This window comes from Myzus persicae, unplaced genomic scaffold (genome assembly GCF_001856785.1).
Source record: "Myzus persicae strain clone G006 unplaced genomic scaffold, MPER_G0061.0, whole genome shotgun sequence".
NCBI lineage: Eukaryota > Metazoa > Arthropoda > Insecta > Hemiptera > Aphididae > Myzus > Myzus persicae.
The window spans coordinates 344,830-372,558 of record NW_019103602.1 but is presented as its reverse complement, the minus strand read 5'-3'; the positions used below and the strand labels follow the sequence as shown (position 1 = coordinate 372,558).

Below are 27,729 nucleotides of genomic sequence, written 5' to 3'. Positions count from 1 at the left end.
AATATATATTGAACATATATGTATACATAATAATATAATGGCAGTATATGTACAGATAAATACAATGTATATAAGGTACCTACATATGTTCATAATAGGCGGCAAGAGCGGTATTTTACATACATTTCTTCTACCACTTATTCTCAATAATCGAATCGTACATACAAAATAAAATGTGGTCGTTATTAATGAATTTACACACTATTATCGTGTGATAAACTCATAGGTAAGCGTCTTTTACCTAAGGCCACGTGAGGCACGCGTCCAGTCCCCTCCCCAAGCTAATGGACATTTTGATGTTTTCTTTGGCATTTGTTTTTCTTTTTTAAAAGGGTCCTAAAGTATGTGTGCCCAAGCCCCAAGGGACCCTGCACAGCCAAAGACTGTTCTGGATAAACTCGTATAATATACCTAAATACCAACACAGGATGTATCGTAATAAATCATAAGATCAGTTTTAGTTAGAAAAATTAGTGTGTTCAAAAATTATGCAAATTACGGAAAGATAAAATGAATGAAATTACACAAATGTGTCCATATTAATACACATAATTAGTTTTTGTTTGGTGGTCTTTAACTTGTGTAACATTATTAACAGGTTGGAGTTGCGTATACAACAGTCATCGCGGACAAGTGTCTTTTGTTCCCCATTAAAAAAAAAAATTAAGATATCATTGATTGATATCATCTCCACTGTTCGGTGTTCCACTCTGGGAATTCACCACCACGGTAATGGTCACGCGTTGGTCACCTCTGCTGATGCCGGCGGTGAAGGCGTCGGTGACTGCGGCGGTGGCAACGGTTGCGGAGGTGGTGCTATCGAGTGGGGCCACACAGCGGCGGCTGTGCACGTTGGCGTCGTGCTCAGATGGTGTGACGGATGGCGGCCGGAGGCCGCGATGCTTCCCGCCGCGGTGGCCGCGTATACCATTGCGTGATGGTAGTAACTGCTGCAGTACGTGTTGTATGCAGCGGCGGCCGCAGCGGCTGCTGCACTGCCACCGGCCGTCGAGTCGTAGTTGGCCGCCGCGGCTGCAGCTGCTGCAGCTGCAGCGGCGGCAGCGGCGGCGGCGGTGTCACTGCTACCGGCACCAGCGCCTCCACCGCCGACACCAAAATGACTGTTTGGGTGGTGTTGTGACGGGTGTAGGTGATGCGAGTGCGAGGGGTGCAAGTGCTGGTGGTGTTGGTGCTGTTGCTGGGCGGCGGCCGCTGCCGCGAGTATGTCTGTGACGGCGTGCGGACTCGGCCAGCAGTGTTGTGGTGGCGGCGGTGGAGGTGCTGGTGGTTGAAGCGGTGGCACCGGTGGCGGTGATGACAGGGACCTGGAGGCCACGGTCGGTACTGTCGGCGAACAGCACGTAGGGCCACCTGCCACTGGCGGCACGACGGTTGGTAGACCCGACGAAGGTGGGGGCGGTGGTGGCGAACAGAGGTGTTGGTGCTGTTGGTAGTGATGGTTGTGGTAGAGCTGGTGGTGTTGGTGGTGATATTGGCTGTGTTGGTGGTGGTGGAGCTGATAGCCCGCGGCTACGGCTGGTGGTGACGTAGATGGGTGATGATGATGGTGGTGATGGTACGGTCCATACATGTGGTGCGCCGCTGCAGCGGTCGTCGGCGAAAGAGCACCACCACCGGTCATGGCGGTCGCAGGCTGCTGAGATACCGCACTTTGGGTCGGTCCCGCAGATCCGATCTTGTTGCGCAGTATCCGGCTGATGCTGGACACACTGGGCACGTTGAACTTGTCACACACGCCGTCGGCGAGCAGTCGGTCCCGAATCTCCCATGCGAACACTCCCGGGTCCTTGCGTTTCAACCGGCCAATGTACGCCACCACCCTAGGTGTGGTCACCCGGGGCTTACTGCCCCCGATGGCCCCAGGTAGCACGCTGCCCGTCTCGTGGTACCTGGCCAGGATCTTGGACACACAACCGTGTGAGACGCGCAGCTGACGGCTTATGTCGCACGGCCGGATGCCGACTCGTGCCAATTCGACGATGCGCACGCGAACCGCGTTAGGTAACGGCCTCCCGTTGACGAACACGCCGCCAAGTTGGTTCACCTCCCCGTACTGCTGTTGCTGCTGTTGCTGCTGTTGTTGGAGACTTTGCTGGTGCTGTTGAAGATTTTGCTGGTGTTGCTGTAGGTTTTGGTGGTGGAGATCGTGCAACTGTTGGTCGTGATGTAATTGGTGATGTGGATGATGGTGGCCATCCAACTGTTCATGTTGGCGTTGCTGCTGCATTTGTTGGTGCTGTTGCAGTTCGTTGTCTTGGTGCTGTTGCTGCTGCTGCTGTTGGTGTTGTGACAACTGTTGAAGCAACTGTGGCTGATGGCCTTGCTGATGCGGATGATGTTGTTGGTGCTGTAAGTGTTGCTGGTTCAGATGGTGTTGATGTAGTAACAGCATTTGTTGCTGTTGCTGCTGCTGCTGCTGCTGTTCGTCACCACCACCACCGCCGTCACTCATGTGCTCGTCATGATGGTGCCGACCATGGCGACGATGCCGCTCGTTGCCTCCCTCGTCCACACCACCGTGTTGCTGCTGTGGTTCCAATAACATTTGAGAGAGCCGATTATGTAATTCTGCAAACAAAATCAATTATTATCAAAATAATCCTATTACGTGTACAGTAAGTTAAAAGGCATAATATACTATGTCAATCATCATACTATGGTCTATAGGTTCTATGATGGTGTTAGTGTGTTATAACGATTGTATATAATTAATAACAATTCTATAATAATGAATATACTTATACGTTTTTAATTATTATACAATTACAGTTTTAATTTTCCAATAATGAAAACATAAACATTTCTTATTTGAAGCAAAATAATGCACAGGAAGGGTACATTATTGTATTTAAATGAAAATAAAGTAATAAATGTCGCAGTTATAAGTATTAATGCATTATCGTGTTTTTAATTAATGTAATTGAGTATTTTATAATTCAGTGGCGTGATAAAAGGAGATCTCCTTGGCGGAGACTTCTCCACATTTGGGTTTGCATTAATATTTAGCATAAGCTGGAAGTAATGAAGTACTAATATAAAAAGGTGGACAAGTGGGTACACAATACTCTGTTATACATTACATGTCTTGTGGGTCATTGTTATAGATATTGTGAAAGATTTGAATAAAATGACACAAAACCATTGTAAAAGGGTAATTTTTCTCTCTGAACAACTTATGCCGTAGTTTTTAACCAAGTGAAAAATATCGACAATAATTGAGAAAAAGCAAATAATAAAATAAAAATTTTTTCTTGATTATAAATAGTTAAAAAGATGCAAAATATTTCTACCGTGTGATCATGTATGAGAAATAGTCATATTAACATTTGGTGAAAATTTAAAGTGTCTACGGCTATTAGTTTTGGAGTTAAAACAAAAATTAAAATTATATTTGCTGAAAAATTCCAGTTTTCCTTAATTTCTTTTTCCCCGACGCTTTTGAATGTTAATCAGAATTTTTTACTTTTGACTCGCTTGATTCACTTTCTTATCAGAAATATATCATAATCGTTAGAAACATTGAGTTACTTTTTGCTATGTACTTTTCATTATGTATTACGTTTCGTCAGTAAAATAATTGTGTACTGTTTTGGAATAAAACGGAGTTTCAATCACACAGCTACTTCAAGAAAAAACCCAAGGACCACCCTGAATTCCGATGTGAGTTGTTTAGATGAGTGTATTCATTATAAAATGATGATTTTTTTGGTGTATGTATATATGACAATTATAGTTGTAAAAATTCTTTGATGTTCAACTCAAGTATCTTTTCTGGTAATAAAATGAATCTAGTTGATACTTTAGAGAGGTAAAAATTGTAAGTCCCAGGAGTTTTCAAAAGCGCCGAGAAAAACAAATACAAAATTAAGGAAAAATTGGGTTTCTTACGTAGAACAAATTTTTGACAGAATCGATTTTGGTTTTTTGGTGTAATTAAAATATTTATTTTATCGGTGTCTATAAGTGATTTCAAAACATTTTGACTTGTCTTAAGCTATTTAGCTATTTAGTTACACCTTTTTTTCTATAAATGTCAATAACATTTTTTTGGTTGAGTCAAAAATCTTGAAAATTGAGCACAGAATTCCTCATAGGTTTATATAATAACAGTTAAAAAATGTTAAAGATGCATATACACAGTTTTTGTTTGGTAAGCATTTAAAGTTTCAAATTTGACATAATATCATTGAATTTAAATTTAACATCATTCATTATAGTGACCTGATTGTAACCTTGTGTATAGCGGAGCAGTATCCTTTAAAAAAAATATATTTTCTAGTTTTAGTTTTTCTTTTTTAAATTATATACTACTCTTATTTTATATGATTGATTATATCCATTTCAAATTTATAACAAGTTTCAAGCTTATTTTGGTAACTAAAAGTTTTCAACATTGTGACAAGTTAAGAAAATCATGTATGGTTGAAAGTATGAGCGTAAGTTACTGAAACAATTTATGTGGAGTATACTTAATAAATATGTAGTTACTATTTTATCCATTTAAACTTTGAAATTTTAATACAATATATTACTATAATTTTATAAAAATTCCTATTCCCACGTAGCAATATCATTAAACATTTTTCAATACCTGCAGGCTAATAGGCTATTAAATATTTATGTAGTTATGTAGACTTGGCTCTTGTCTGTTATAGATATTGAATAGAATTCAACAAAAAATAAACTAATATTTAATATTATTAGTTATAACTAATATTTTTTGTAATTATAATTAATTTAATTTAATTTTAAAAATAAAATCTATGGTTGAATTATGAACAAAATGTTTAACAAATGTATCACTTTTATAATTTATACAATAGTATATTATAATTCTCTGGCCGGAGCAAGAAATTTAAGCCATAGTGTAAAAATAGAAGTTGGTTTTTATGAATACATTAACATAGAATTAATACACCTATATGAGATGTGTATTTTGTATTATGTAGGTATATGTTCCAATCCATGGGCTTTCACATTAAATAGAATATAATATAATTACAATGTTTCAAGACGTAAAATCGTCCGAAAAGAGTTGGAACAGTAAAATCTATCAATGGTATAAGGTTGGATAAACTTTAGTGTCTTATACGTTATACCTTATTATATTGTTTACACATATATAATTATGTTGTTACTGTGCCTACATCATATAAAAAGAATATCTGTATATCTACTGATATGTAGTCGGTAATATATGGGCGGAGTGTATAGGTATAATAAGTATACTTGTAGATAATTTGTAATAGGCAGGTCTGCATTTTGTAATAATATTATGTTTAGGTTCATACAATTTTCAATATCATGACAACTATATATCATACATTTCATAAAAGTATATAAATTTTTTGTTTTCATCATAATAAATATTTTTGGAATACCTTTCTATATAGCTATCATTAAATGTAACCGGTACGTTATGGTTAAAAATATTATGTTTGACATCGCGGGTGTTGTATTTTAATAGAGAGAGTATATTTTACCTATTACGCAATTTCGCAAGGCATTTCACCAATTATTACTCTGCAGTCTGCCGTTACATTTTGTTAAAATAAACGATGATATTTGTTCATTATATTTATTTATTTATTTTTTATTATTGAACCGAAGCACGGCAATTACCATTGGCTGTTTGTAGAGGGGGGCTGTTCGTTTAGAACACGTAATGTATGTGTGTGTGTGTGTGTGGCAAAGGATTTTTATGTTAAAAATCTCGGGTGGTCACCCATCTGGGAGCCAGCAACGCCGGCCGACAAGTACACTTACAGAGCTTTACCGCAGAAAAAGCTAACCCGAAGCCACTGTTCATTATGTAACCGATCGGCCATCAGGTATAGATAATACTTGTTGTATACAACCGTATAGAACGATTCGATGGGTTCGCATAATACGAGTTTTTGTATATTTGTTACATATATAAATAATTTAAATATATAATACACAGGCATACTCATAATAATATATATTGCTCAACTGCGCTATACATTTCCGGTGACATAATATAACCTATAATGTAATTTGCAGTATACTAATGTTGTATTGCCACATATATATCGTATATTATAATGTACAAGAATATATAGGCACTCATGGTATCCACACACGCATTACACACGCCATATCGTTTTAGTGTGCGTGCGTATTTAATATTGTTTTGACTACCGTCGCCGCCGCCCGAGAGTCGGGTTACACGGACGGCTCAAATTTCTCATTAAAAAAAACCGCGTGGCTACATTACATTCAAATGTATAGGTGTATTGCGCACAATTTACACACACACACACACACACACACACACACACACCATTATATTGTTTAGAGTGTTATAATATTATGCATTATGGATTTGCGGCACGCGAATATTCGCACGTACATCGCGCGGTCGTACACCTCTATTATAATATATACCCGGGACGGAGGCTGCGACGGCGGCGATACATTATCCGCCATCGTTTTCCTATTCTCATCGCAACCCATAGATTGTAGTTTAGCCATAAACAATACACATCGCGCACGATCAAATGTGAGCGCAATCCACCGGTTGATAAAAGTTTATGTTTATATTTTTTTTCAAACTTGACTGGTTTAATTGACTGTTATTGAAATAACTGAGATTTTTTCCAGATAATTACAAGTAATCCATTCAGACGTTAGAATCAAACATTTTTTTTTGCAATTTTGGTTATAATAGTTTTATACAGTTATTAGACAGTATGCGTACAGATTTAAATAAAAATAATTTAATGCCCACTGTACAATAATAGTAATAATACTACTACCTATTAGCAAAAATACCTTTATGCAATTCATGCATTGATTAAAAAATAAGTTGATTCACTTCTTTTAAACTGAGTTGAATCATAGCTGAATCCATATTAACTTTAAACATATAGCGAATTAAATGTTTGCTTACTTTTAACTTTTAACTTAATGGTCTTGTGTTCACTTAACTTGAGTTAATTATTTTTAACTTGAGCAGTTTTGTACATAATTTCATTATTATATGTATGGAGCTCAGTTTACTATTTTTTCGAGGCTGGTTACATAATTATGATAATAGCACCCCCGAATAAAGTTAAATAAATTCTGCACACCTGCTAATTAACTATTACAAAAGTAAAATCACAGAGTTAAAAACAGGGGAAGTTATCCCCGGGGCCATAGGCTGTATAAAGTAATTTATGAACAATATATGTTATTTGACCTATAGAATATAATATGGACAAATTATTAACTAATTACGATTTAGTGATAGTTCGCATATTATGATAATATAACAAAGATGATAATACAACTATGAAGACCATTTCGCAATGTTCGGCACATAAAACGAAGTATGGACTCCCTCCCTCTGCCTTTGAAACCCTAGTTGCGTTAATGCCTCAATCCATGATGAAATAACAATCGATCACTGTAGTTTATGGATGTGTTCCCCCTGGTAATATTGTCGTTGCGAACATCGTATTGCAAAACGTCAATAGTGTTATTTCTCGGTAGATTTTTTATTTATGGATCGGATTTCCACGTAATTACACACATGTTTTTACGAATATATGGTACAGATCAGTACCGGTCTGTTTGTTGAACACGGGACTAGTCAGGGTAATAATTACAACATAATATATTAATATATTATATTATTATATTATTATATAGGGCGTATCCTTTTCAGTTATCCATCATCATTATTTCGAAGATAATATCTTAAGTTATCTTGAATAAATTGAGTTACCATTTTTTGAACGACAGCATAATATTTTTTAAATTTCAAACCCAAAAGCAGAATTTTTTTCTTAGCATTTTGGTGTTGGTATATACTAATTGACTTTCAAACTTTGTATGCCTTTGGAGAGTTGCAAACAATCAAACTTCTATGCCACTCCGCACTCCAATCATTTTGCTATATACTAATTGGTTCTCAATACCTGAATGGGAAAAAAATAATATTCTAATTGAGTCTGAAGATTACTTTGAGTAAAATATAAAATCAACCATAACATAGTAATGGAGATGACTATAGTCACTATGTGAGATCGTTCATTTATCATATCATTTAACATTGTTATAACTTTAATAGAACGTTTTTAAAGTACACAGTTTATATCCATGCCCATAGAATCCATATCCATGTCCAATGTCCATACCGCATAGATTATTATATTACAAAATACTTCAAAAATAATAAAAATAAACATATCTAACCATACCTGTATAATTTTATGTTACCGACTCTCCTAACTCCTAGGCCCGTTAAAAATTGAAGGAAGTTGGGCGGGTCTCAGTTAGTATTAAAACACGGACTTAATTAGTACTATATTTAAAATTTTTAGGGACTCAATTAATATATACATTTAAACAACCAGGGACTGTATTTGTTCTTAAAGGTTTTATTGGGACTCAGTAAGTATGCAGCTGAGCATTTAAACTTTGAAATATACTTTTAACTTGTGGCAACAAAAACACCTTGATGTGACATAGAGAGTACTGTCCGATAAATATTTGTCAATGTTACCGAACCCACCTAAAATTCCGAGATCCTTTTTATCCGTTCAAATATAAATTCAAATACATTAAAATTACTTCAGATTATACAAGAAAACTTTTTTCAAAAGCGTTAATATTCAGACGATAAATTATATATATTTTTAAATTAAATTATATTACTGACCGACGTTCATATCCCATCTTATGAATTTTATAGCTTAACTAAACTTAAATCATACAAACAGATTATGACAACACTATAATAAAACAGTTATGCACCATAATTATCAAACACATATCACTATCAACAATAAAACCATAACCACTATTGCGTTTAAAAATATTTAACTCATGCAATAATAAATTGTATAAACATTAGATGGCTTAAGCCTATAATACAATTATTAGATCTTGAATCCAGAATCCGCCAAGATCAACGGATTTCCCATACATTGGATCCACGGAGACACAACTATTTTGCAAAATATATAGCATTAATTCCAACTGTACAAGTATTGAGGTGTAGTTTTAAAACAACTATAGATTCCGTCGGGTAAGGTCGATTGCATTTGGGTTCAAAAAGGTTATATTCGTACTGCTCTCTTTCCGATCATTACATAAAACGTATTAATTAACCTGTAATATTAGCCAACAGTCGGAAGAATAATTTGTATTTGATATCTAAAATGTATTGTTCTTAATACAACAATATTACACTTATGTACTATATAAAATTTAAAAACAATAATATATTACTTATGTAACAATTTTTTTTCAAAATAAATAAACATTACCTAGCCAGTAATATAAAAATGACTTTAAAAAAAAAACTAAATTGTAGCTACAGTTTAAACAAGAAATACATAGTTATAGTTTCAAAATAAAAATATAAAAATATGTAGGTATTTTTGTTTATTTATAAATTATTTTGGTATGTTGCATGTTGCGTAATAATTTCATTGTTAATTTTAAATTGACTGACACAAGCTACATTACTTGCCTTTCATGAGAAAGTCAATATCGGGATGAAAACTGAATGATTTTAGAATTAAATAACTTTCAACATTCAATTTATTCCTATATTTTGCGTTAATTATACACTAATTTGACACTATAGAGTGTAGGTAATATTGATAAATATTATTATAACCAGAAATATTATTAGGTATATACTAAAAATATATAATAATATTATTTTAAATATATATATATATATAATATTAAATATTATATATTTATATGGTTCGCGGCCCAGTACTACGCTGCCGAGGCCTGTGGGTTAGGAACCGCTGATAAAATGAATTAGATAACTGTAAAAATAATAATAGGTATTTCTCAGATCTTTTTTAGAAGATACATTTTATTCGGGGGCAATTAAATATCATGTAGAATACAACTCTTCAAAATAATGTATAGATCCTATTTGTTTCCAATCCTTATGTATTGTCATGAGGTCAGCCTGTATTTTTAATTTTTATGGTTATGTCTTATGAGTTATGTTACATACTTGCATTATTATAATAATGATGCGAATGAAACATTTATTTCAAGAATCAAGAGACACTTCACGGGAAAGGGTTTAGTCTAAAGCAAGGGTTGGTTAGATTTCTATTGAATAGGACCTATTTAAATTATATACCCCTACCAGTCATTTTGTTTTTACTTTTAAATTTCCAAAAACATTTTAATAAGTATAAGGTACCCAAACAAAAAAATGATACAATATTACTAAAACTAGTTTTAAAAATTGTATTGTGTATTGTGAATGAATGGTATTATTTTTAACCCATTTTATAATGTCATAACTTTTGATTGTTTTAACTTTTCTGGACATGATTTGATAATTTCACGTCATCAGGTTATAAATACCTGAATCCTAGTTACAAATTATTATAGTGCGGACTGGGTGGAGTATATGGGAAGGAAATAAGTAGTAACCTTTTAAATGAGCTTAAGATGTGTCGACACGTTGAATTGCAATTTTAATATTATAATAGTAATCAGTAAATATTATTGTTACACTGTATATTAAATAAAGTAATAATAGGAATTATTCATCACAGCTGTTCGGCACATTTTTTTGATGGGTGCAGTAGTTCATCGCGTTATACAAACAGTTTTCCAGGGGCCTAACTACTGTTTATATACAAGTTATATGTTTTTGTGTTGTGTGTATTCAACATTATCTATATCTATTCTATACTAATATATAAAATGATAGCGTTTGTTTGTATATTCAGGGTAAACTCTTAAGCTACTTAGACAATCGTCGTGCAGTTTTTTTAAAATTACAGAGGACATCATAGAGAAGGTTTTAGGCATAAATTTAGTCCGATAAAGTTAATAAATAATTAGTTAATATGAATTAAAATAAACGTGTAAATTGTATACCTATACCTTTTTAGTAAGAAATAGTCGCTGGCTGAAAATAAATAACAATCAAACTCGACAATCACAGATGCTTCTAGGCAGGTCGGTATCAACGTGAAATAATAAAAAATTATTATAATATTTATCAAAAAAAAAACGATTAATTTTATCTGATTATCTATTATTAGTATTTATAATTAATGGTGTTACATTAGTTATTTGTAAAAAAAATAACTAATAACTAATCGAATTTTCACAAATTGCTTGCCAAGATGGTTGAGTTATTGCACTTATAGCCACTCAACGGCTTATCCACAGTCGTCATAAAAAATATTATTCATATAGAGTATTTACCTAGCGTGGGGTACGATAATAATAGTATAATATCCAAATCTATACTACTATTATAAAATTAAGTCGTTTTTTTTTGTTCGGGCCATAAACTCCGCAACTACTTACTGGATGGTCGTGCAGTTTTTTTTAATTAAAAATTTCATCACAGAGAAGGTTTAAAGCATAAAAATTTCGATAAAGTAATTAGTTATTATTAATTAAAATAAATTTGTAAATTGTATACCTATATATACATTTTGTGCGGCAGGTTTAATTGTGCTCTCGCGTTGTCTGGCGACGATTTAGATTGTTATTTATTAATTGTTGATTGTTCAGATTGTTGGTTGGTTTAATCATTTGAAGGCGTAATTGATTGTACATTTGATTGAAGGTTAATACTAACGTACTACTCTCATTTTTGAAAATGCCTAGACGAAAGTAAAACTACCTTTAAAGTACAGGGTCAGGTTTACCACGGCAGTCTTTTTCCGTCTTATGAGTGATATAATTTTTTTACAATATAATAAAGAATCCGCGATGGCGACGCTAAATTTATATGGCTACATTACCACGGAGACGCGACTAAAAGTGGTCTAACATAAAAATAATTATTTAACATCCAGAAAATAAATATTAATAAATATTAATATCTGAGAAATCTTGCAATAGCGAAGCATTGCCGGGTCAGCAATAATGCGTACCTATAACTAACTACCATATCAGATGCTTAAGTATTATCGTTTAGGTATCACTAACCACATTTTTTGGTAAAAAACTACTTAATAGGGTGACCCTTTTTTTTGGAACCTATGTATTTTAACAAGTTAAGGACGACGATGCAATCAGAATTCAGAAATTGTCACTCAGACTTGTCAAACTGCCTACTGGTAATGACTCCATTTCGTTTAACGGTTGTGTTCACTTAGTATTACACTCCTCCCTTAGACCAAGAAGGTGTCTCCCCTGCCTTAGGTTGACTATTTCCACCCCAAGAGAGGACGGGGACACGGGGTCAGCTTCCCGAACCGAAAGATCTATAAAATTCCACCAGGACCTCGAGTTCTGCAATAGGCGCCAATAGACGTATCATGTTATATATACATATATATAACCTCTGTTTTTTTGATTCAAGACTTAAAATCATTACCTCCAGATAGAAGGGTTGACAATAATCTTATTCTTCTGTCTAAATATACAAATTCTGATATAGATGCTCCACTGTTATTAGTTAATATCAATTTGCTTGTCCCTTCTCGGAATCTTCGGCATTTCCATTATTTTCTATTCCATACTTAGGTCAACACTTTATTTAAAAACAACCTTTGTACATGATAATGATGCTGGCCAACGAGAACTCTTCATTCTTCTTTTGAATTATTATTATTTTATTTTATTTGTATTATAATAAGTGTATTGTAATTTTACTATTATTATTATTTTTTTTCAATGTAATTTTTACTATTTCTATTTTAATCTATTAAACCTTTTGCTTGTTTATTTTAGTGTTTCATTCTTGAATTGAGGCAACTCGTAAATGTATTACAAATAAATAAATAATAATATAGGCTAGACATTGAAGTTATTACCTAAATGGAATTTTAAATATTATACATCTGTTAAAAAACATCATATGCAATCAATGGTTATTAAAAATAAACAAAGATGACTTGAGTACTAATGTACCCACAGACCTACAGCTATAGGTAAGTCAAAAATTACACACTATCAGAATATGCACACTAAGACACAACATAGAACAAAAAATCAGGCTTTTGCGTGACCCCAAAGTACTAATAAACAAAAAAAGCAAAACAATTCTAGAAAAAAAGCACTTAAAAAAAATCATCGAAATAAGCAAAAGAACTTATTTTTTAATTTAAAATTTGAAATCTTAGTAACATGTTAAAAATGTCCATAGCACTCTGCTAGATTTTAATTCAAGCCAAAAACACAAACACTGGGCATTATTACTTAATCGCGTAACGTGTAGTGTTATCATTTTATCAACTATCGAAATGGAATCAAGAATACAAGAATTGTTGCATGGACTTTCATACTTATACAGTTATAAATAGTCGATATACACCAACACCATAGTTGTACGTGGCTTAAAAATTATACATACGCACGTTTGCGGTTGGGTGGGTAGCTATCCAATATTTGTCCTCGTGGATAAAATGTTCGTGACGCCATTGGACTAACGCCACTGCAGCTTATAACTATTGTATACCGATATATAAAAGCGCAGAGAATGATTTCGAGAAAACCAGCTACTGGTCCATTACCATCTCAAGAATTCGCTGTTGTGCAGTGCCAATGTAAATTATATAAACTTGCACACCAGCTTTTATTGAAATCCGGAAATCAATTAAGTATTCAGATGATTCAGACAGCGCGTACTCTAATATATTATATTCGTATGTACATGGAGCCATAGAGGTATTATACTAACGTTATACAATTATTTATTTATTTGAATTTACTTCAGTAAATATTCTGTACAGTTTTGTATCAAACCACCAGAAGAGGTTCTACGAGAGGACTTGGAAAACGCGTGGCATAATGAACGTGAAAAATATTGACGGACATGAGTTGGTATACAAGAAAGTTAAAAGTCCCTCACAAGAAATGTAACCAATCATCGAGATATTCTTGTACGATTATTGCACAATGCGTGATGGGTGTAAAAATGCTATTACCCATATTACTGTAATATGTTCACGTCACATACGCGAGGTGCGGCGCCGACATAATGGGTACAATTATTATTAGCCGTACATAAACAATAAATTATTATGATATGGTATGGTATTCGTTATAGTAATAATAATAATACAGCCGCTGTGCATTTAGGTCGATTATTATTTTTTTATTTCCCGTTTTCACGTTTCACGCGAGCGTATAAATAACTGTATACAGTAGGCGCATCCTCCGCGAGCGGGTGGGCGGACGGACGGGCGAGCCAAGAAAATAATTACAATCGCCCGGCTCTATCTATCCGACGTGTGTGCGTGTTTACTGGTGTGAGTGTGCGTGTGTGTGTGTGTGTGTGTGTGTGTAGCCAGCGCCGCCGCCGCCGCCGCCGCCGAGGGGCGGTACGCGTCATTTACGAATCCATTACACGGCGGCGGTGTGGGCTGCGCCGGGCGGGGTTGGGGGGGGGGGGACATGCTTCTAGGGGGTGGCGTGCGGAGCGGCCGGCATCGGACCCGGATGGCTGCCGTCGAGTCTATAATAGAGACGCGCTCGCAAGTCGACCGTACCGAGATCGTAATGACGCGTACGAAGATTAATAATCGTCACCGTAAAAATAAAACTTCGCCGTTGTCACTGCATTATAATACCGCAGCGTATGATATTATAATACGCGGCCATAATATAATAATATGTATATTATATAGTATGCATGTGTACATATTATATTATAACCAGTTTTCGTGCGTAAGTATCATTGCGTCATGCATGCGCGCCGTGTAATATTATATTATTATATGTACGGCGGTATACACGTGAAATATTAATCGTCAACGGCGCAAAGAAGGCGCGTCGGTTAGTCAGAGACAACAAAATATGATACGAAAAAAGAGAGCAGAACGACGCGACGACGCGTGCACGCCGCCGTATAACTGCTACTGAAGAAAAACTTGGTGAAATCGCGATATGGTACTAATATGATATTATTTATGAACGGTGGGGAGTCATCGACACGGTACATACATAATGTGTATATCATGTGTGATATGCATACGATCACGCGTGAATGGTCTATTTACCTGCAACAACAACAGTAACACGATGAATGTACATTATAATATAAATGAAAGCTTCAATACAGTTGATAGGCGGCGTTACGGACTATACAGAATGTTTACTAAGCTGATTATGGAAAATTTGACAGTTTAAATAACAATTTGAATGAGCGTTTGTAAAATCCTCCATATCGTATGGTATGTAGCTGCACATTTGTTGATCGGACTTAGGAGCCAACGACTTAATCTATACGACTATACTGTAACATCTATATAGCTGGGTTCCCGTGTAAGCAGTAGCGAAGAAGTGTTTAAAATATTTTATGACGAAGTACATCAAGGGGTCCTCCTCCAACCCCCCCCCCCCCTTTTAATAACCATCAGATGCAAATCAAAGCACATATAATAATGTAATACATCATAATGCAATGTTTAATAGTTTATTTTTACGTGTTGACATAATTTCAGGATCTCCAGCAAGACCACTGCAGTAACCTAGGGTGAACCTCCCATCTAAAAAATGTAATATGACAATATATGCACCACTGCGTGTAGGTAGAGGTGGTATACACCTGCTTTTTAAATTTAAATTTAATTGATATTGTGTCAATTTATTGTAAATACTAAATACATTTTTAATTTACTTCAATTTTGAATATGTATATTATTATTATACCTATTCAATACACAAAAGAACTTGTCCTGACTGACTGATTAATCATCGTCTAGCCGGAACCGTTGAAGCTATGAGTTTGAAATTTGGTTTCTTTTATGATTCACTAAAAAATGATTCTCTAAAATTCACATTTTAAAAATCTTCTTTTAACAATAATTTTAAAATTCACGGTGAAAATTGCTTTTTTTTGTATATGAATGAGTATTATTTGTTACCCACTCCCACTGTGCAATATTATATTTATTTTATGTATTGTATGCAAGTACGTAATATTTTATTACAACTCGTAATATCACTAAATTTGTTATTTTAATATATTATACATATCTCTGTGATTGTTAATGCTTGTATTTGCTGACATTCGAAAACCATTTTACTACCGAAGGTATTCGCTGGCAGATGAGGTAAAATTTGTAATAAATCAAGGTGATCTAAAGGCAATCTCTTTATGTCATTTATAAAAAGTGATAAAAAAATTTATAACACAAAAAAAAACTGCACACGTGTTATACATTTTGTATTTTGTACACAATATAGACAGTATAAACATATACTTGAACGTTCCTGGAAAATACAAAAATATGTTCCTTTATATTAATTATCTCAAGCCCCAGGCAATATATAATAGAAGAGTGAAAATAATTGTCACGGCTTATGTGGTAGTTAGGTTGTGTATTGGAATGACAGTAAATGCATGTGATAAGTCAGCTGTTCCCGCCAGTGTACTAATCTAGGAGTATTGACATGCATAGATAGATGTAGATTCAGAGTCCAGGGTAAACAAATATACTCAATAATGGGTATATATAGAACATATATATATAGATAATAGATTTAATGTATAGATTTAATATTCCTAAGTGGGACCTGTATTTTGATACAACTTTAGATTCCGAAAATCGAGATTATATAAAACTTTGAATTTAAATTTTATAAACATATTGTATTTCTGAGTTATGTTTCTGAGGATGCGTCTATGCACTATTTGTATTCTCTCTCTAAACTAAGCACAAGACGCAACACATCAAATTGTCGTTTAGCTACAAATAAAACTGTATGTTGTTAGATTTAATGTTAGAGTGAAATGACCTATTATCAAAGTATCAAACTTAAATGTAAAAATATTATCTATGGCGTCTATATAATTAGATTTTATTGATGTTTTAATTTTAAGCCGATACTTATGAACATTTTAAATATTTTAAGAAGTTATAACTCACCCGCTGACATCCTATTTTAAACTAAAATTAATAAAGTTCAAAGGAAATGTGTGACATAAATAAAATGATCAATTAAAGTATAGAAAATACAATTTATAAAATATTGAATTGTGTATATCCTGACAGTAAAACGATTTTAAGCATTAAATAAAAGTAAATTTTAGCACATGAAAACAATATTATCATATACCTACCTATAATGATAGTATTATAACTTATTTTATTGTTACAAATAATTGACAATATTACCCTTTGGCCTTTATACATACCTTTTAGACTTTGTAATATGTCATTAAATTGCTAATCAATATTATTAATATAATATTATGTATTAAATTTAACAATCCATGTACCTCTATAAAATGAATTTATAATGTATTGCTTATAAATACGTAATACTAAAAATAGAAATAGAAAGTCGTTGAAAATTAACTCGATAAAATTGTTATAATTGTTAAGAGATATTGTAAAATTAGGTACGTCTAGCTGTATAAGTATATATTTTTTAGTCTAACAGTTTGATGAAACATAAATATACATTTTTGATTTTACACCATATATACACAATAGAGATTTTTATAATAAGCATAAATAATCATGTATTCGTGTGTCATTGCTGTTGATGTTTAAATGATAATCCCAATCTAGAGTATTCAGATCTGTATATTATTATGCTTGAAAAATGTTTCTACAATAATAGGTACTATTACAGTTATTGTTTTTAAATCGTATTATTCTTATAATTAAAAACTGATTGCGAATCGGGTGTTGGATTATATAAAAGTACAACACCTTTAACTTATCAACTTAAAAATATCTAAAAATGATAAAATACTGGTTCATAACTGTTATTAAACAAATTAAAACGTCTTTAACTGAAATATAAAATAGTAATAAAATTAATAAATAAAGGTAAAATAACTAAGAACTATTGTAATAGTATACATAAAAATGTACGAATAATTAATTATATAAATTTCAGTATCCAAAAATCATAAATTTCAAGGAGTTTATTTATTTGTGCTACCTATTCTGTATAATCATTCTAATAAGTAATTATAATATTCCCCCTCCCAAAAAAAACCATAACCCAATATCCACCCTTATTTATTACGATAAAAATAGTTTTGGCCTAAAATGGGTTGTACCATAACAAATAATAACGACAACGAGGGGGAACTAGGGTAGTGACTAATATTTTTTACCCCGACAAAGTTAATCGACAGACGCTACGCCTTCGCCGATCTCACAGTGCCACCCACCAACCACCGGCGACGACGAAAAACCAGTATACAAACGCATAATATAAAAAAATGAATACGTGGGTAACGCTCTGCTATACATTAGCGTTTTAAATTTGAATTGAATGGTATAAAATTATCGTATACGATAAACAATTCTGATTGACACTTATTATCAATATATTTTTAAAATTTCATCGAGTATAGAAAATTATGTAATAAACATTGGTGTAACTTTCAAGTATTTACGTATGTTCGTTTTAGAATCACAACAAAATAAGAAAATTGTTCCATGAGAAATTGAGTAAACATGCAATGTTATAATTTGGACTTCAAACGCTCGTAAAAATGTAATTTCATTTTGCGTAGACACTATTTTATTGTTAAAAAAAGGCAAACGTATGGGGAATGGTGTATAAAATGTTCAAATCTTAGATATAAGAAAAAAAATGCTTATTAATTTCTAACTCAAAATTATTTTGACGAATTTTATCAGACTCTAACCGCTCAGACACTGAATAAAAAATATTGTGAATTTAAGATCAACTTTTTTTATTTTACACTAACAAAAACTTAAATGGAACCTAATATGTTGAAGTTTTTTGATAAAGTGACGATTTTTTTAATTGACATAAATCATAAATGTAAAAAAAACTAATTCAATTCAAAAATTTCATATGCCTTTAAATAACTTAATACGAATAAAAATATTTGGAAAATTGTATGGTGAAAGTATTGAAAAATATAAGCCCAGATATACCCAAGACTATTGAAGTTAATGATAATTTTTAATTGAGTTATGTTAAGTGGTTAGAATACATTTTAGAAAGTTTAAAGTTAATAGTTAAATCAATTTTTTTAACTCAGTTAAAAGTTACTTGAAAATGTACAGTTAACTTATTAACTTAAGTTAAGTTATTATTTTTTTTTTTTTTATATAGAAGATGTATAGTTATATGGTTTAAAATAATAAAAAGTAAGTGTTTATGCAATATAATATATCATCAATAATAATTGTATTGTATTTATTTATAAGTGAACTAAATTTTATTTTATTAAAGCTAACTCTTTATTTATTTAGTTTATATCAATAAAAATCAGTTATGCTAAAAATTAATTAATGAAAATTAAATTTTAAAAAGTTGAGGTTAACTTAACTTTTAACTCGTTTATGTCCAGGTTTGGATGTATATCAATTTTATGTATTATTTTTTACTTGAAAATTAAAGAGTGTTAATATTATGGAAACTTGGAAATATTTTGAATGTACATTATAATTATTATTGATATATAATATGATTTATCAGTAAAATATATATCGATAAATTATGAGTAAAAAAGAAAATTGTATTGATTTTTCTCTGATTTGAAAAATATTGTTTAAATATTAAGGTAATAATCATATTATAAACTATACATCATTAAAAAGTAAATAAATATAGGCTTCTAAATTATCCATGTATACACGATCAATCTTATACAGAACTACCTTTATAGAACATAGCATTTAAAAATATTATATACTATATGGATTTACACAGAATAATATAATATAATATTATGTCAGTTAAACGGGAAAGAATTGCAGACTATAATAACTCTTAGGGGCCCAGCACGGGACACGATGTGTATAGACTTACCTATACATCAGTAACATCATGCATATGTATACACTCGCCCTGGGCAGCTGCAGCAGAATAACGTTCGTGGCCGAATGTGTCATTTAGATGGTTAACCCTTATTATGACATGCATATATATATATATATATATATAGGTTCGGCAAATGAACGGGGACTATACGACGAGAGATAATGAGAATCAGATTGAGATAATGAGCGAACTCCAAGTCAATATGTATGTACAGATATAACCTAAAGTATATTGCCGGATCCTAATTATTGATCTGCAGAGCAAAAGAAGAAGCTGCTTGTCTGCGTATTACTATGTATAGGTATATATAGTATAGACGTAATGCGCTACAGCTGCCGCATACGCACACAATTATAAATATTATTAACCTATGTCCTTTGGTGCACTGCTGTACGCTTCCTCAGAAGAGTGCCGAGTCCGGGGTGCAAATATGATGTTCACATATAGGTATTTTAGGGATATGTATTGTCTGCAGCGTACTCAAAAGCGACCCTTTTCTGCGTCAAAACGATGGACTGCTGCAGGAATAGACCTTCTCACCCGCGACTTTCGGTATTCCAAAAATGTACTCGCACGCGTGCAGTTCAGTGCTCACCCCCCCGTAACACGCGTCACATCTACGTCATGTGCGGTGCACCTGACAATTTATTTTGTGTCTAGTATGGACCGCTGAATATTTATTCATAGACTTTCATAGTGGTATGTATGTATAATTTTAAAAAATATTGAATTTAAAATAAAATAAAAATATATGTTCCACATTGTTGATCAAATTATTTATAAATCAGTGCGAGCATTTGTTTGTACGACAGATATACATAATATACAGATGGTCTTACGTACAAACTACAAATATACATCCATTTACATTATTATGTTTTTACATAAGATTACCGATTTTCACTCAGGATTCGGGACATTGTGCAACGACAAAGGATCCAATTAAGTTGATACCCTCCCGTAATTCGGCAGCGTATTCTGCTGATGGTTCACATGGTTTCGGTTATCTGGGTAGCGTGCTCTTAATAGATAGATTACCATAAGTCAATAACCCATTTGTATGCGTTAATACTAAATATTTTAGTATTTTACTCTGTCATATTATTATCGAATGATAAAAGTCATGCACACTCTTTTACCACATGTTAGCATAGTGAGAGAAAAATTTTGGGGAGCTTGTTGTTTTGCAGAACCGGTTAAAAATATGTGCTGCACCGAAAACAAAATCTTATACATGACTATGCAGTATACCGTATACGCTTATGCGATTATATACGTACATCATTGGCTAGATAAGGCCGAATTTCACTTATTTTTGTCGAATCGCACTCTTGGCAGAGAAAGGTAAATGGCAATGTTCAAACTTCAATTTGCACTTGCTCTGATCATTTTAATATATAAAACCTAATTATCAATGAATATCAGTCGATGGTCGGAATAACAATTCGTATTTTTAATATCTAAAGCAATTTGTTTTATAAATTCTTTTTAAGTTGTATAATATGGAATTATATAGTTTACTTCGTAGATGAACTAAAATATGTTTAGAAACCAGGAACTAAGTACTCTCGCAGAGTAAGATTTCCTAACTTAGTATCAGAACAGTTACATATAACTAAAATTTAAAAGTAACAATACAAAATGAGTTCCTTTTTAAAAACTAATAAATGTTTACAATTGCAATATATGCATATATGTTTAATATCAAAATAATATATGTATACAGGTATTTTAGTTTATTTTCAAATTTGACAATTACGTCTTGTAATAAGTAATAACTATACTGTATTATCGGATCGAGTGCAATTCGAGGATTACCAGTTTTGAACCCGAGTACGGAAATTCAAACATTGCTTTAGAAAAGAGCGCAGCGTTTCCACAACCCACGTCGGTGCTGCGGGTTCGCGGGAAACCCAACGGAACCGGAACCGGAACCGGAACTGTTGGTAGGGGGGAGGGGGGAGACAAACGCCGACGGAAACGAGCCGCGCACATCATAATGGAAGAAGGCACCGCTGCCGCCGGATAAATAAAAATGTACAACAGTGAGAGGCGGCGGCGGTGGTTTTTTAAAGTCGCGGAGATGATTATAATTAATTGGCGTCGGCGACAAACACGACAAAACGACGCACACACACACGCCGCGAGACACGACATTAGACGCGCGCGGCGGCGCTGTGGCCGATGTGATCTACTGCTGCTGTCATCTATCCGCCGGTTCTTGTGTTCCTCGGCGTATGATACTGTTCTTATACACTCACACACACGCGCGCACACACACGCACACACACACACACTCACACGTATACACACTCACACATACACAAAAACACACACACTCACACATACACAAACACACACACACACACACACACGCACGGGTGCAGCAGTAGCAAACTAATTTGACGACAACCTCGGCCGATGTGTGTGTATAATATGTGCCCGTGGACGGTCGACGCGGTGGAATACGGGGGGGGGGGTGGCGGGCGGCATTAGAACAAAGACGGTGACGGCGGCGACGATATTATTATATATATTTTGCTTCGCGATCCCGCGTGGGCCGGCGGCGGGGCGCGAGGAGCGGTGTACACACAGTCGTGTAATATAATTGTGGTCGTTGCCGCCGTCCCTTTGAAGGCAGTCGCTCATTTTCACATTTACATTATAATTAGCCGGTTTGTTTCTTTGCAGCAACCGCCACCGCAACCGCCGTCCCCGCAGCCCTGCAGTGTGCGCCGCGCGTCTCATTTATTGCTGCCGCCTCCGCCACCACCACCACCGTCCCGCGCGTGTTTTACACGTGTTTTCACGCACGACCGCGGGGCAGCGGCGGGGGCTGAGGAGTGGTTAAAGTATAATATACACGACAACAGAGGGATCCCCGTTACAATTATAATTACGAATATTATTAGTAGTCGAAACGGCTTCGTTCCTATATTATGTTATACAGCTATTACGGCACGAAATATAGGCGGCGGCGGTGTCTAGGGTTTACACAAACGACATCCACTGGATATATTGTGTGTCTTTCCGCCGTCGCGTCGACCGTCTTCTCCGTTGTCTGCTACTTCGCGGCTGTCCCTTCGCACTATATTTATATTGTATGATATTTTGTTATGCGCGGCTTATAGACGCCACAATGTGTGTTTGTAAATACGACGGAACCGACTTCCGGCGCCGGTGGCGACGACGGCTACTCTGTAAAATATTACATTATATTGTACGTTTCGCTGGAATCGCCACGCGCGAGGGAGAGAGAGAGAGAGAGAGAGAGAGAGAGAGAGAGGAGAGAGAGAGTGAGAGAGACGGAGAGAGAGAATGAGACAGAGAAGGAAACGCTGGTCGGAGGACTTCGGCTTAGCCGGGGTCAATCCTGAATGACCTATGGTCCAAGTCACCGCAGACATAGCAATATAATCCGCCGTAATAATATCTCTGCAGGTACCTATGTGTTACTCTCGTCCATCACTGCCACTGCGGACCCATTGTGTTTGCACTGTAGTCATCCGTGTACAATGTTATCGCAGCAGTCGCGTCCGAATTAAAAGGTTTATTTCCATGACGGATAATCATAATAATAATAATAATAATAATAATAATATGATATTGTGTTTCTATGTGCAGCTAATACGCTGCCACCTTGCATATACCTCACAGCCGTGCTAATAGCCTCCGGCGGTACCGGTGCTACCGTCGTCGCGACGCCGTCGATGTTTGCTGTTTTGGCGGCAGCGGGTATTACACAAACAAATCGACAAACAAACGAGCGCAAACATGACTACTGCAGACCGCTCTCGTTTACCACACAGTTAAGTGATGAGCAGGATAAATCGTATCGAATATGGGTATATATACCTACATTTATTTGTACATATGTGTAAGTACCGCTTATACGTTAGTGGTTAGTATATTGTATATAGGTACAAAATGCGAGCCTACATTACTATACTAAATATTATATACAGAGTGAATCGCACCAAGATACTCACCCTCACATTTCCCTTCAATAATCAATTTATTCAAATTCTGATATTTAGCCAAATGAGCTAAATAATAATTTTTTCAAATAAGTACTTAGATTTTTTTATCCCATTTTCCTATAAGAAATGTCCTACGGTGGAAGTGGAACCTTATTTTTTGGTCGAGAATCAATCTTTTTTCCTGTAAATTGTTTTTCGGATGACTTTTTTGAAAATGTTGATGTATCTTAATCGAAATTCAAATGAGTAGTTTTTGAGTTATTTATCTTTGTGCAGGTAGTAATGACAATATATGGGTCCACGATTGTTTGGAAGATACATACCAATTACCTATGAATCCTATATACCCTATATACTTATAAGTACTAATGTGTGCTATGATAATTTAAAAACTTCATTCGTGTTTTATAATTGTGAAAATTGTGGAAGTACCTATTATCACATAGAAATCCAATGTTACATATATATATTATATATTTTTTCAGAACCATTTCTAAGGGGTTTTCTTCTTAGTAAATACTACATACTACAAACTCATCTACTAAAGAGTTAACAATTTGATTTAGATACATTAAAATTTAAAAAAAAATCATTTGCTTAGTAATTTTCAGTAAAATAATTGGTTTTAATTAGTAGGTATTACAGAAGTTTGTGTCAACACAGGACGCTCCTTAAATTAAATAAAAAAACTTAATAAGTGAAAATATGGTCCTTAAAAATTCTAAAAATTCTGTGAAATTTGAAAAAAACGTATTACCTACTTAAGAAATTCATTGGGGTAAGCATATGATTTTTATATCATACTGTATATCATATTCATAGACGTTCGTGATACCTTTTAATTTTGAGAGGGCATAAATGACGGTGACACCGCTAAGCGAGATATCTTCTAAATATTTTTTGGTAAATCAAAAATGTCTCAAATTTAACGATTTAAAATAAAAAACAACGTAATAAAATAAGTATTTAGATAGAACAAAAAAGTGATTTTCATATTTACCGTCTTCTTTGAAAATACTTGGGGTGGTGGTAAAGAGTAACAATTTTATAGGTTTGATGATGTGTGAGATGCATTGTATGGCGCGAAAAGCCGATGCCACCGCAAAAATAATGGCTTAAAAATCTAGTAATAGAATTTCATAATTTTTATCCTATTATTATAAGTGTACACGACGTGTGCGCGTATTCGAAAAAAATAATATGCCGCGGCTGCTGCCTGTGTTGTATTATTTATATCGCCTCGCGCGTATAATATTATAATAGACGGCCAAAAAAAAACAAAAAAAATCGAGTATAAAGAGAAAAAAAACACTTATATCATACGCGACAGGGCGTCGAGCCAACATCCACGACGACAAATCTGTGACGGCCGGAGCTATAATTATAAATGATTACACACGCGATTATGATTATTACGGTTATGCGTTTGTTTCCCGTGCGCGTACGCCCACGCCGCCCACGCGTAATTATGAAACGTAAACACGCGCTAATACCACGACGACAGCGACAATCCCTTTGAAACGGATTCGTTATTATTTTTTTTTCCGCTCTCGTGCTCGAAGAATTTCGAAAGAAAAACACTAGTAATGACTTATACTTTAAGTGTTATTATGTAAATCATATTATATAATTCATAATTTAAACGCACTATGGTCTTCAGCTCACAAATATATAAACTAGTACATAATATATATTATATACATATGTATATTTAATACATTATTCATTGAAGAATAACAATGTAAAACAAATCACTGTATTTTATACTAAACAATAATAATAAATGTACTATAACACGATGTACTGCAATATGAAATTATTAATATTAATTAGCTGCGTTCACGTGAACCCGTCGAAAAATGTTCATACGCGGTGTTGCTTTGCGGAGTAGGTATATAACATAAACATTATTATTATGCATTTAGTCATAATTTATACCTGTAGACGGCACAATGACGTGTAATCGATTATTGCTACCTATATGTAATAATATGTTACAGTGACTGATATTGTACAATTTTTCTTGCTTACAGGTATTACGCGATAAACATTATAATACGTACCTACGTGCAAAATAATCAGCCGCCCCTGGTTCATTTCCGTCCGTTGTATATAATAATAATAATAATTATTATTATTATTATAAAACGACGATGAGCCAAAGACGGTTGCGGTGTGGTGGTACGGATAGATAAGACGAAGCTGCCGCGCGATTAATTAATTAATTCGTGAACCGATGAACTGTGAATACGCTGAATTAATGTATATATAATATATTTATTTGATTAACAACAAAAGGCGGCCACCTCCGACTTTTATTCTACACAATATTACTGTCGCGTTTTTTCTTCATCTACAGACGTACCGCCGCCGATTTTTACAGACGCTTTTTCCGGCCGCCGGTTCAAACTACAGTGGGTCGAATGGTAGACGACGGTCCGGTCAGCTCTCTTATCGGGTGCATATTTATTCATCAAAGCGAATTGTATTCGGTAAAGCATTGAATCTACTTGAGCGTCGGAATCTGCTTACCGCCAAAGGTGTACGCATTATTAATTATTAACAATTATATTAATTAAACCTATTATAATAATTAATAAACTATATATTATTATATGAGCTGCAACTGCCGGCGCGTGAGCCCGATTGAAAACACGAGCACGTGAAAATAGTCGTGATAGCCATCACTTCAGCTGCAGTGTACTATTGATTTTATCAGTATTAATAATATTTATAAAAGACTCCCGGGTATGGCATAATATACACTGTAAAAGTATAGATACGAGGGATCGACATCGAGCATAAGGCTTCGTTCAAATTATTTTATTTAATGAAACTCGAATAACGATGAACGTCTTAAACGTTAAATCTAACGTCCCCCGTACCTGACATAACTCGGAATAAATTATAACATAAATATTTTACTATGCAGGTACCTACGATAGGTATTTCACACATTATTCTAAAAATATAGAGTATAAACCGGAAAAAGCCCATATACCACCCTAAGGCAAATCGATACACCCGAATTCTGTTTTTTCAACAGAGGAATTTCGGATTGGTTTCCTGTATAATTATTATACGTAATGTTAAAAAAGTAAAAACTGAATTTAAATATAATATCTTGAAGCGTGACGGTCTCAGTCACAATGACCCTTTGTACGCCATGAGATTCCTGAGAATTTTTGGAACTCACTGCAGTATGTAATATTATATATATATTATATATCATCGCGATAAGAACATACCTGTAGGGCGATCAGATGACGGTGACTGACGGTGTCGCAGTTGTCGGTGCTGCAAGTCCATGCGCCCCCCGCGGTGTGGCCAGCTCTGTTATCGGTCGGTGGCCAGCAGCATCGTCTTCGTAGGCGGGCGAAAAGCCGGAGCGGCTGCAGCAACAGCAGCAACGGCAGCAGCATACGCACTTCTCGCTGCTTTCACGTGACGCGCATCGACCGCGATCGCGGTAAGACCGTCGCGGATGTACCGCCGGACGATAACTACGAATATTTTTCTCGGATTTTACCGGTGCTGTGCGCGCCGCCGTCACGGTGTATGGCTTTAGTCGCGCCGCCGCGGCGATTAACGCGACCGTTAAGACGCGACGACACGGGTGCGCGCTCGCGTGCGTTTAAACGTTTATCGCGCGCGCCGCGAGTAGCAACGTACCGTATCCGTAACCGTAGCGCTGGCGTGCGCGTACCTACACGCGACGGTCGACTGTCCCCCGGTGCAGTGCTGTAATGCGTGGCCGCGACGTAACGCTGTGACGATATATTATAACGATGCGATATTATTGTTAAGCGATAATGCGATGATTGTTGTGGCCGCGCGTGACGTGTAAGAAAATATACACAAAACGATATAATAGAATAGAATATGTAACGGTCACAGGTCGAAATGCACGCGTATGAGCTGCCGCCGTCGTCGTCGCTACACTGCTATGCACTGCGCCGCGCCAATACGACTACCGGCGTAGCGTTAACACTATATAACACAT

General features: G+C 34.8%; 1 protein-coding gene across 1 annotated transcript; it reads right to left on the bottom strand.

The window, feature by feature from the left end:
* On the bottom strand, window positions 1-27,729 carry LOC111034862 (paired box pox-meso protein). Its single transcript, XM_022316263.1, has 2 exons — window positions 26,975-27,729; window positions 1-2,589 (listed from the first exon to the last, which is right to left on the bottom strand). Exons 1-2 carry the CDS (start codon window positions 27,033-27,035, stop codon window positions 737-739), a joined length of 1,914 nt encoding a protein of 637 aa, XP_022171955.1. The 5' UTR covers window positions 27,036-27,729; the 3' UTR covers window positions 1-736.